The sequence below is a fragment of the Cheilinus undulatus genome, linkage group 1 (assembly GCF_018320785.1).
Source record: "Cheilinus undulatus linkage group 1, ASM1832078v1, whole genome shotgun sequence".
NCBI classification, from domain to species: Eukaryota; Metazoa; Chordata; class Actinopteri; order Labriformes; family Labridae; genus Cheilinus; species Cheilinus undulatus.
The window spans coordinates 6711029-6724085 of NC_054865.1; the positions used below are offsets into that span (position 1 = coordinate 6711029).

At 39.0% G+C, this 13057-nt stretch overlaps 1 protein-coding gene across 1 annotated transcript; it reads right to left on the reverse strand.

Moving 5' to 3' along the window:
- Positions 1-6429: 6429 nt before the first annotated feature.
- LOC121513890 (chemokine-like receptor 1) lies at positions 6430-7554 on the reverse strand. Its single transcript, XM_041793911.1, has one exon. The coding sequence runs from the start codon at positions 7552-7554 to the stop codon at positions 6430-6432; it is 1125 nt and encodes a 374-aa protein (XP_041649845.1).
- Positions 7555-13057: the final 5503 nt, after the last annotated feature.

The following is a 13057-nucleotide window of genomic DNA, read 5'->3' on the forward strand; positions in this document are numbered from 1 at the left end:
ATGAAGAGAACTTTTACAAACCTGGTGGATTTTCAGTTTTGATGCTTTGCTGCCATCTGCTGGAGATGTATTAATGTCACTCCAGCTGAAGTTTTACTGCTTGTATCTGGCCACAGCACGAGTAAAGATTCATACATTCATCAGTCACATGCTCGGTCTTAACGCTTTGTTCAGTGAAAAAACTACATTTGTTATTCTGTTCTTTGCCTCTCTGAGTGTTAAGATGATTTAAAAAACTTAAAATTTAGAGATGTAACTACAGAGAATACTGTATGATGTAAAATTGTAATTATAATATTGTAGATGTTCAAATTAAATGTTAAAAAAAACCCAAAAAAACCAAACAAACAAATAAACAAAAAACATTTTGGAAAAACGTTTCAGTCCCTCCCAGCATCTGTGCTCACCATGGAAAGCATGCGAGTATGTAAGAAGGAAGTTGACACCTCACATAGGCTAATAAAAATAAAAGCAACACTAAATAACATGCAAAGCTTGTGCCACTACAAAATCAAAGAACTGAGAATAAAAAATGAATCAGAAGCAAGATAAATCCAATCGAAGGATTAAAAACAAGCCCTTTCAGCGTTAACAGGGACACTGTTGACTTTTTATTTTTACATTCATACTTAAGGATGATCCTGTGTCCCTGAAGACAAAGAATGGGGAACTGAGAATCAGAGCCAGCACCCAAACACCCAGACTCACATAGGACGCCTTACGAACATTACGATTGTTCTGAGACTACACGGGCCATACCACAGACACACATCTGTCCACACTGATCACAACTAGAATGTAGACAGTGACGAAGATGTTCAGGGAGTTCAGTGTGCTGCTGAGTTTGTACACGAACTTCCCTAAAGGCCAGTGGAATCTAAAAGCCAGGTAGGTCACACTCAGAGGCAGAGATACAGTGAACTGTGTTGACTGTTTTCTTCATCTTGAATCCAGTCACCCAGATAACGGCTCCGTTCCTGAGCACACCGAGAACAAAGGACAGGCAGTAAACAATGACAGACATGATGTACAGAGACTGTCTCAGCTTCACATGCTGATCAATGAACACAGTCTCATTTGTGTCAGATATAGCTGTTGTGTTGTCATATAAAGAGACTGTGATCATCTCCACCTGCAATGACAGTGGAAAGACCTATGAACTTTTGAAACAAAGCATATTAAATGAGAGATCGGTTTTAAGTATGAGTGTCTACCGTGTATGTATGTTGTCTATAAAAGCATCTGGAAAATATGTCCCATAAACTTATTTTTACTAAGAGTTAGTTGATATATCAGCAGAGGAAACTCTTTTCAGCAGCCCTATGCATTTCTACCAGCAATTAACTGAGTACTTTTAAACAGATGACTATACTTTAATCAGCTTATGGCTCTCAAGTGATACCAAAATGCGCTATTGAGGGTTATAAATCCTCTCTTAAGAGTTTGGCAACAGCCAACTTGCTACAAAGAGTTGTGCAGGCCTGAGATTAGAGCACAGCCAGCTGGTTACAGACATTATTTGTCTTGAATAGACAGGTTTTATAGATTTTTTTGGCAGGAAAACTGGTAACAAGAAAAGATAAGTTTGTAGGCAGGCACGGGTAAAAAACAAAGAAAAAAACTATTAAAAAAACACGACACAGCTTTACAGCCACATAGCAGAATAAGCAGATGGATTATCCCAATGGTTCTTAAATTTGGCATTTGGAGATCCCAGTGGGTCTCCAAATGCCCTCAAAAAAACGAAGAACATTTTTGAATTACACTGTTGCTACTTTACACCAATTCTGCCCAATTGTAACCCCTTTTCATCATTTTTGTTCCACTAATTTAAACAAATTTTTGCCTTAACACCTGTTCTTGTCAATTTTAAACCTTTTCTACCACTTTTTTTTGCCTGTTTTTGCCTTCTGAATCAATTCTTGACACATAAGACTAATGATTGACCCATTATTGCCACTATTAACCCATTTTTACCACTTTTTACACCCAATTTTTCCCATTTTAACCATATTTCACTATCTGATATGCCAATTTTCGCTAGTTTAACCCATTTCTGCCACTATCTGCCTACTTCTTCTTTCTTAGCTAATTTATATATATATTGTCAGCCCATTTCACCAAATTTCCACCCATTTTTGCCATTTTAATGCCATAACAGCCACTTTTTAACTCTGTTTTATCACTATGCCCATTTTTGCCACTTTACCCCATTTTTGCCTTTTTTCTTTTTGTTTTTTCTTTTTGTTGTTTCTTTGCCATTTTTATCAAATGTTGCCACTTCTAACCCATTTGTATTACTTTTAAATGAAATTGTTTCCACCATTTTTTTTTTTGCGATTATTAACCCATTTTAGCATTTTAGCCCATTTTAGTTATCTTTTTAACAAAGGGAAAAACATTTTTCAGAGGCTATTTACTGCACAAATTATCAAAAAAAAAATTTTTTTCTTTGATAAGAGTGGTTATTTTTTCAGGTTAAATATAAAATATGGATATCACTGCTTAACTTTTCGATGGGCCATGATTTTTTGTTCTTGCTCTCAAACGTTGGTCACTTTGGTTAAAATTGTCTGCTAAATAACATTGTAACATTTTGCTGGCCTCCATGGGCCCCCAGTTTGGTTGGGTGCCAGAAAGCTCTCCCATTTGTCCCCCGGTTGTGTTTAACCACCTTCAGGTACAGTGGGGGACCCCGGTCTCTGGAACCTTTATTTTGGGGGTTGTGAGCTGAAAAGGTTGAGAACCCCTGGATTAACCAATAGAAGAAGAAAGAAGAACTGGGAACAAACACTTTTTCTCCCCAAATGTCCTGTCTCTCTTCAGCTGTCCAGTCAAATAACGGCAAAAAGCCTCCAAACAAATCTTTAATTTATTTCATCTGTAAAAGAAATCATGTAAAATGGTTCATTCTCTTTGCTGATGACATTGATATTTTTCCTTTCATTGATAAAAGCAATGTTGAACTTGATAAAGTGGTTTTAAACACTATGTCATCTCTCAGTGTGGAGAAAGTACTTAAATGCTCTTTGTACCAAAGCACAGACCTAAAGTGACATGTTGACATTTGACATGTTTCATGAGAATAAGCCACGTGCACTAAAGTCACACTGTACACGTCTTACACTATTAAGCATCTGATGTATACATGAAGTTTTGTAAATGCACTTCTGATTGATTGATGCAAATCTGATAAAAATGATAGCTTGATTAAAAAAACATAGAATTGGATAAATTAAACTGTCTGATTATATGCATTCACTGCAGGATGGTGTACCTTTAACCTGAATGCATCAAGCAGTGATCAAAACATCACACTTAAAAATAGAAGACAATGCAAAATGTAGACAATTCATAGCAACTCTTATATATACAGTTGTATCAATAATCTTACACCAGCTTGTCAGTAAATAGGTCCCGATGTTTTAGCCACACAGATAGCTGGACAAAAAAGATATTCAAAGCTCCTGTGAGGATTTATCTTTGCCTTCTTTATTGATTTTGCCCTGTATGTTTAACATACTGTCATTCTGTGGAGGATCTGTGTAGTGGAAAATGTAATAAAAGAGGCTGTTTCTTCAGCATGCGGTTTCTCCCCTTACCTGACGTCTACCCACAGCTTCCGTTTCAGTTTTTAATCATAACAGGAAATAAATAATCAGTTTGATCTTTGATGGTCTAGTTTGCTTTAGTAGGAAATTTAGAAGCATCGGTATTACTGTTTGCCTTTTTCATAACTAAATCAAACTCCTCACAGGAGCTTTAATCAAGATTACCTGTGCAATAAAGCAAGACGCATTATTGTAAAACTTTATCTTTAACAGCAGATGACGATAAAAACCTTACTTTGGTTATCATAAATGTATATTTTTGTTACTTGTGGTGAAAAGAGTCCAATCATAGATTGTTGTAATACAGGATACTGGTTTGGCTCCACACATTACCTGAGCATTAGGTGAAGTGTGGCCTTGATAGAGATACTTCTGTGGGACAGTGCAGCCCACAGCAAGTTGATACTTCAGAGACAAATCCTCCCTCTTGCTTTTCTTTTTGTCACAACTGAACCAGAAAAGGACCCAGAAGCACGACAGAGTCGCAAAGAGCTGAATCAAAGTCTGTTTAACCCTTTTACTCCGAGTGTGTCGGCGCCGACACATTTGCGCAGGCTGTCTTTGGATTACCATAACTTCACGATAGTTTGTGCTATCAAAAAAATTCCAACGGTTTCTGAAAGCTGAGAAGTTGCACTTTACAGTCGATATGGGTTTATGATAGTTTCACTCCCGCTGTTGAGGGGAGCACGGGAGTATGCCTCTTTCTCTCCCCTCTCCCTCATGCACAGGCCAGCAGAGAGACACACAGCAGAGTGGAGAAATGGAGCAGAGCAAGAGAAAAAAAGTCAAGAAAACAGTGATTTTTTTCATAAAAAATGCCCTCTCTGTCTAGATTTTAGTTTATTTATTATTATTGTACGAGTAAATCAATGCTTATGATGTGTAGTGGCTTTATTTGAACACGTACCAAGTCAGTAAGTTTGTACAACATACGTGTATTTGTGCTTTGTACATGTGTAACGCATGCATTACTTGGCGACTTTTTTGGTGTCGTGTGCAAAGTTGTGTTTGTATATATATGTGGATTTTTGCAGTGTGCCATGCCTTGTTTGCACTTTATCGTGTGTGTGTGAGACCAGCTTTTTATTTTTCTCCACTACTTTCAGTTAGTCTTGTGATGAGGAGCAGGAGGGAGACCTGGGGGAGAGAGAGAGAGAGGCAGAGGCAGAAGCCACACTCAGGGCAGTAGAGGGAGAGGCCATGAGGATGCTGGAGGTTCTGGGGATATTATGAGACAGCAAAGCTGCTCATCACATCATCCTAGGTGGAAGAATGAAGCAGATCCTGACAATGGAGTCCCACAGCCACTGAGGTTCAGCCCAAAACGTACCCCTGGTATCCAACCTCATTCAACATAGGAAACCCACCACCAGATGAAACCTTCTCCAACATTTTGGATGCCTCTGTTTTCAAACTTCTGTGTGAAAACACAAATAAGAATGCAGCCAAACACCTGGAGAAAGGAAAAACAATTCTTCTGGACTGATATTACTCCAGAAGAAATGAAAAAGTTTATAGGCATGTTGATGTACAGTTCCACAAAGACCTCTGAGTGAGAAGGGAGAGTGTTTGCAGCCAGAGAGGACAGAAGAGGAAAAAAACACCTGTATAGTTTGATTTATTAGCCTTTATTTGCACATTGAGAGACAGCACTCCAAATTATTTATTGTAAATATGTTTAATACTGTTCAAATTTATGATTTAAAATTGAAAAATCTGTTGTTCATGTACATTTTCTGTGTTTTTTCTCACTAAAACTCTAAAAATCATATTCTGTTTCTGTGTTTTTCTTCATCTTAAACTGTTGAAACACTCTTTAACATGCAGTAAACTGTAAATGATAGCCAGATATTGAAAGTTCAAAATGTTCTGGAAAAATGGGCAAAATCCCTTCCTCATAGGACATTTTCTGCCATTTTTATGGCTAAAATAAGAAAAATCATCCAGGCGGCCATTTGAGGCTTAGGAGTAAAGGGTTAATGAGCAGAGGTCAATACACAGGAGGCAATCAAAATCAGGCAGAGTTATCCAAAACATAAGGCTGAAAACTAGGTCTAAATTCAGTAAAGTGGTCAGAAATACTACTAGGAAAACAAGACGAAAAAAGGCTGGACTGACTGCAGGGTTTAAGACGAACTGGCCCAGGAGGAAGGGACTGGGGAGTATAATACACTAGGGAGGGGGGGACAATGAGACGCAGGTGGAACACATCGGATGATCCCAGAGACGGGAAACTCACACACGGGGGGGAGGGCAGGAAACAGACCTATACCAAAGAGACAAAAGTTAGGTCACCAAAATAAAACAGGAAACACAAGACAAAACATAGGAAGGAATAAAATATAACTACTATCCTGCTGCTGTGACACTTTTATTCTGATTCTACTTAGAAAAAAATGTCTGCACATGTGGATTAATGTACTTTATATCTGCCTTCATTGTTCTAATATTTTTGGCAAAAGCTGCACAGAATTATTGACTTTTAATGAACACATTCAACCTTTCCATAATGTTTTATCTGACTATGCACATCACTGATGGATCCAACACTTACTGATCAATATTACCATTGATCTCCTACATCATAATGGAGGTACTATAGGAGGCTGAACTCTACTAGTCCTGAGTGGTTGGCCAATTATGAAACTCATTTCAGTTAAACTAAACAGGAAAAATGTTCAATCTCAGGTAATAAATATCTACTGCTCTGATTTCTTCAATTAAAAGCAATAAAAGCTTTAAAAGATGTTGCTTTCTTTCTGGGGAAGTTGGAGTGCTTGTGTTTCATGTCGTGGACGAACCTGATACTTCAGCATCAGATAAAGATTTTTCCTTGCTCCGACTGGTGATCATTGAGTTTGTGCTTGTGTGCAGAGCGGGAAACCTCCTCCTGGAAAGCTGTTTCCAAAACATTTTGGATGGACTTGCGGACTTCATCCTTCAAATCTTGACCCATGAACACATAGAGCAGTGGGTTGAGGCAGCTGTTCAGGAAGGCCAGGCTGGTGACTATGGGGACTCCGATATCGATGACATGATCCAGTGTTTCACTGGTGTGATTAGCCATGTGACTGACCAGCTCAAGTAAAGCCATAATGTGATAAGGAGCCCAGCACAGGAAGAAAGTGGTGATAACTGCAGCGATGATTTTCAAAGGCCGGCTTGACTTGCTGGCCAGGGTGCGGTTCCTCTTGAGACGATAGATTATCACAGCATAACAGGACAGGATGACAGTGAAAGGGACTACAAATCCCAGCAGGAAGCGGGTGATGGTCATGGCTCGATGACGAAACAGTCGCAGCTGATTCACAGAAGGGGTTTCGTAGTCGTCAGAGAAGGCAAAGTTGTTAAAGCAGCTGATGATGTCGTCATTATTATATGAGGGTCCAGTGTCTCTGAAGATGAAGTACGGAGCACTGAGAGTCAGAGCCAGCACCCAAACACCCAGACTCACACGGGACGCCTTACGTACACTCCTGTGGTTCTGAGCCCACACGGGCCGCACCACAGACACACATCTGTCTGCGCTGATCACAGCCAGAATGTAGACACTGGCAAACATATTCAAGAAGCTTATAGAGCTGTTCAACTTGCACATGAACTTCCCAAAAGGCCAATGGAAATCCATGGCTGTGTAGGTCACACTCAGAGGCAGGAAAGCAGTGAAGAGAAAGTCAGCCACAGCCAGGTTGAGGAACCAAACAGTGTTGACTGTTTTCTTCATCTTGAACCCAGTCACCCAGATTACCACTCCGTTACCGAGCACGCCAAGAACAAAGGCCAGGCAGTAAACAATGAGAGACATGATGTTAAGAGACTGTCTCAGCCCAGCATGCTCGTCCTTATACTCTTCATCGTCATCATACATGGAGCCATTTCTTCCACTGGCGTCTGTTGTATTGATGTGGTAGAAAGGGGTAGTTGTCATCAGATCCATCATTGTCTTCAGAACTGCAGTAAGAACAAAAACAAGAGTCAGCCCTTTCAGATTTCACCAGTGCATAATCAGTCTTGGGAAGTCTTAGGAGAAGGTTCAAGCTTGTTATCAATTTAAAAGTAAAATCAAGTTGTGTTTGTATTCCAAAATGCTCCCACAAATGCACAACTATTGCACAAACGAGTAGAAACTCTTCATGTGCTATTTTGGAGGCAGATTAATAGATTTAGCCTAATGCTTGTACAGGTATGCAGGCAGACCTCCGCCATTAGCCCTATCTCCCAATAGTAAAGAATCATTTAAAAAATTCCTGGATCCAGACGGTGATCCAGATCACTCCCAAAATCTAATCGGTTCTTCCTTATGCCATTTCTTACATTTCCTGAAACTTTAATCAAAATCCATCCATAATTTTTTGGGTTATGTTGCTAACAAACAACTTAATTAACTAACTAACTAACAAGCCCTGCTGATCACAGAACCCCCTTGGTTATGGTTACCTGATTAGGCTTGACAGTAAAGTGGAAGCAGCAACAGGAAGCTACTGTTGGATAAATCATCTCACCCTGAACTCAGAATTCTGACTTGGAAACTTGGAGAAACTTCAGTACCCCGAGTTACTATCTTGTAGAAACTGAAATGTGGTCAGTTTGAGTGTGATATCCGCTGAACCTCATCATCCAACTTCCAGGTGAAATGCAACATTAGTGACATATTTCAGTCAGGATCAAGTTTGCAACATTCATGTCTAGTAGTGACCATGATAACCATCGTAATTTAAAACACAAACACCTGACTGTTGTTTGGTTCCTCCTGTGATACTGCAGAAAAATGGTCATGCAAGACATGTAGCACTGTTAGTATACTGTATTACAGTACACTTAGGTCATTTTCACACCTGATAGTCCAGACCAAGGTCCGTGTTTTTGTTACACTGTATACGTTTGGTTCGGTCTGTTTGGCTTTCACACTGTCATTATTGCAACCGGACTAACAGACGTTACATGACGTACCTACATGATATCGTCATCAACTATGAGATTTGCGTGTCTCTGTAGTTTACATTGATTGGTCATTTGGCCGGCAGGCGTCTGACATCCACACGTTGAATAACGCGAGTCTTGAATGTTGTAAACAATGAATGAAATCGTCATTCCTACCATCATATTATTATTGATTTTCTACTACCAAAAGTGACAACTTGAAGAGCTGTACATAAGGCTGGTCTGAGTTCATCTTATGAGTTTTATCATTAGACGACAACTTGATCATCATCGACAGGAAAGGAGAAGAAAGTATGCAATCCTGCGAGCCACTGCAACACTGACTCGGGAGAGAAGGTATGTGTTGTAAACTCTTGAAAAGATGAGCTGTCAATAGTGAGGTATAACTTTATCTACAATTTTATGAAATTTTCCGTGCTTGGACAATCTCCATTTAACATAATAACGGACACTTCTACTCCTCGCGTAACTTAAAGCAGCTACCCTTAGCCCACCCTGTCCAGGCTGCTGGTTAATTTCAGTAGCGTGAGATTGTTGTGTGCTCTTTCGTGGCTCATTTTGTTACGGTGATGGATTTCCTTTGCCGGTAGTCATGTCGTAATTTCCTGTCATTGATACAAAGGTCCGAACTTTTCAAAATATTGCTTTTACACTGGGCACAAACCGGACCATGGTTCTGTTTGGTCTGGACCGAGATCATCTCTGCAATGTGGTAATTTCACAAATTTAGCTATGTAAGCTTTAGCTAAACTTCAGATAAAGCAAGCTACTGCTGGAGTATTTCTAAAGCTGGTCTATACATAATTTAGTCCCAGATACACCTCTGACCTTTTTCTGTTTTTATTTATAAAATGTTGCTTACTCTGTGTTGTTTGCAATGTGGTCATTAAAGACCCTGTAAAGTGAAATCCAAAGTTTTTGTCTTAATACTCTAGAAATGTTGGAATATGGTTGCTGTAAACATGTGAAAACTCTGAGATCTACATGAGACTGAATTCATGATTTAGGCCATTTCATCTCTTTCCTGGCTTGGTTTCATGTGGGCGGGGCCAATATGTGGGCTCACAATGTTATGAGCCCACAGTAGAGAATGACCCCGCTCCTCTAACACTACAGTATTGTGGAAGGAAGCAGTCACCTGGAGCAGGGACTTCTGGTTCATTTTGTGCAAAGGAATTCAGTCCTGTACTCTTGTACCGTTCTATAATGTTCATGTTTCATTGCAAAGTTATAGTTCTGCATGTTTAGTTTATTGGTTCATGTTTTTAGGTGAAAATATTTTTCCAAGTATGACACCATGAGTGAGGGGGTTGATGCTGCAGACTGCCTGTGTCCTGAGTGGGCGTGGTTTCAGCTCATTCAACAGACACCCCCACACCATCCTGGAGCAGATTATTCTGCCTCATTTTTCATGATTTGAAGCTTCATTTTATAAACTTGGAGATGCTTTATGTGACTTATCATACCACAAACCTAAATACAGATTTATTTTCACTTTACAGGGTCTTTAATGTAAGTGTCAGACTGTGTTTACGAATAAAGTTGAATTTGTAAATAAAACCTAAAACTGGAAATACATTGAACTGACAAATTATGACACTTCCTTTCTGAAATAGACGGTGTCTCAGAGATGAACGGTCTGTGAAAGTGGCCTTCAGAGATGTACGGTCTGCAGTCAGTCCCTTCTCAAATCCACTTCAGGCATTCCAAGGAGAAATCTTAGGCCCTGTTTGCTTTTGTCAGCTAGCATTTTTAGTGCTGCCCAGTACCTGAAGCAGTGTCTGACTGCTGAATAGGATATGAAGTGATCACTTGTGAGGTCCAAAGTTTCAGAAAGTTCACAGGGACTGCTTTCCTTCTGCAGCTCGTGTGTTACAGGCTCTATCCTGTTGTGCACAGGGGAGTTACTGCGTTGACTGTGAGATGTTTTGTGATAAGTAGAGGTCAGACATGATGAGTAAAAAACTGGGCCAGTTGGAAATATAATCTAAGAGGAATAATACTGGTAGGCTATTTCAACTAAACCATAAACTAGTTGTCATGGGGTGGAGGATTTCAACCACCATAAAAACCATCAAATTATTATGAAGAATGAAACATATTTTATTGTACTACATCAAATCCCAAAGCAATATAAAACACAGACAGATGTTCTTTGAAAAATTAATAGTACCAGTCGTAAACATTTATACTTAAAACAAACAAACAAAAAACTTGACTCCTGGGTGTTGCCTCGGACTGAAATAGTGTCAAGTATGATAAAAAAAAAAAGTGAACACAAACTGATGACTGTGGATTTGATCAAAGTAAGCACTCAGAAATTGAACAGTCACCACATCTTTTCACTTCTCTATTCTGAAACTAAGTCTATGATATGGAGCCTTTTTAAAACTGTAATACAGATTTAGTTTATTGTTCAATTATTTAATTTTACGGTTAGATTTATGGTTATTTATCACAACCTTAGGATGTATTTAGAGTGAAATTCATTTTTGAATTGTGAAAATAAAAAGTGGCATACCTTTCCCAGGGATTTGTAGTCTTCTGAGCATGAACCAGTATCAGAAATGATCAAGATGACTGATAAATAAATAGGTGGATAGAGATGTGACGTTATGTGGAGGCGGAGCACAAAAGAGACAAGCTTGACCTTTGAGTAATGAATATCTTACATGGATATGTACAAGTCCAAGCGCTGTACTTGGCTGTGTATTACTCTATTAGGAGCTGCACTTAAAAACCTTTTCAGAGTTTCTTTTATTCACTGATGAGTCATTATTCTTGTTTTCTGTCATCACGCTGCAACATTTTTAAGGAAGCAGCAGTAATCAAAGTCTGAGTGTTGGTGAATCTTTGATCCAAAACATGAAACTCCCTCATCAGCAGATAATATCTAAACTGGACACACAACAACTGTTACTTCAGTGTATCCATCCCTGCAAGCAGAAGAAAGGTACACTGATAATTACGCCACCTCTAAAGGGACACAACTAGTGCCTGGCCCCTGCCCCTTTAGGATCTCCAAAGACAATACATCCTTTTTTCTTACATTTTTATTCAACTGAGAATGTCATTTGAAATGTCAAAGCCTCGTTTTCTGCCTCTGTCAGTATCCTGTTGTGGCTCTTGAAGATGTGGTCAGAGAGTTTTGACACCTATCATGCCACTGTAGTTGACACATGCATACAGCCAACTCCTCTGAACCTCTGAATTGAAGAATATGTTTGCACAAGCACAACATTTTCCCACAAAGAGCTGGAAACACCCAGCAGTTCACATCAACCATCACCAGGCTCTCCACCGTTTCATGTCCTTTTAACAATTAAAGTTGAATATTTGATTTGTTTTTAAGTTATAGAGGATAAAGAATTTCTGTTTTTTTTTACCAGTTTATTGAAAAGCTTCACAATTTGTCAAAACAGAAGTCAGTTTATTGTTGTCTTTTTATACACCGCTGTTGGTATCAAGTATCTGAATACACTTTTATCAACTAAAGTAAGTTAACATGTGATTTGTAAAGATACAAATGGATCTGTGGGTTGACAAGTACTGTCAAATGGAAAGTAAATGTGGTTGCATATGGTTTTTGATGCAACCACATTGACATCGTTGGTCACTATTTCACTAAAACAACTCTTAAATCTATCAATAATGTAAGATGTGGTGCAGGTTTAGCTCAGTTTGTAGAGTGGGCATCCACTTACTGAGCCAATAATCCTCAACGCACTGGTCATGTGATCAATTCCCAGTCTCGACCAGGGAATGAGAGACAGTGGGGGCTTAGCCCCAAGGGTTGCAGGTAATGCTTAGCGTATAGCATGTACCATTTTTTTTTCTCCACACCTTGAAATGCTTAATTTGTTTATTTATTTATTATTAGTTGTAGAGCATTAACTAAGACCATCTGGGTCACTCTCTTTTTCTAAGAAGACTGTCCTTTTCTGAGCCTTCAGGAGGTCCTCCTTTTTTCTAACAACAGTCTAAGTGAGTTTGTGAGTTGGTATTTAAAGGTCTATATGCTGGAGAGAGTTCATGGAACAGTTGCTGCAAAACATATCCATTAATGCATTTAGTAAAATATCAATGTGGTATATAATATCTAAAAATATATAGTTTATTCCTCTCTTTCTTCTTTCAGGCTCTTCATGCTTTCCAAAACAAACTAATTTGGTTTATTTCTGCCAGCCAAATACTTCAGCGAGAGCCACATTCCAAAACTAGGGATGTAAGAAGATCCATAGATCAGCTGATCCATGGTTGAAATAAAATGAAACGATGAATTGTTGGATTATTGTGTAGTTAAATGGGATGCAATAGGCCACATAAAAATCTTTATAGTGTAAGAGGAACGGATATGTTACTAATGATGAGCGTATATTTTTGTATTTATGCAAGTTCCACCTGGTCTGATGGCGTGTTAAAAAATAGTTTGAGCTCTGAGATGCTTCTCAAAGAGCTGATGAATTATGGTTGGCTATTTGGGCCTTTGCCCTGGGCCTCAA

Bases quoted from the DNA above. Each gene is read 5' to 3' on its own strand.
- LOC121513890 (XM_041793911.1), bottom strand. From the start codon at position 7,554: ATGATGGATCTGATGACAACTACCCCTTTCTACCACATCAATACAACA.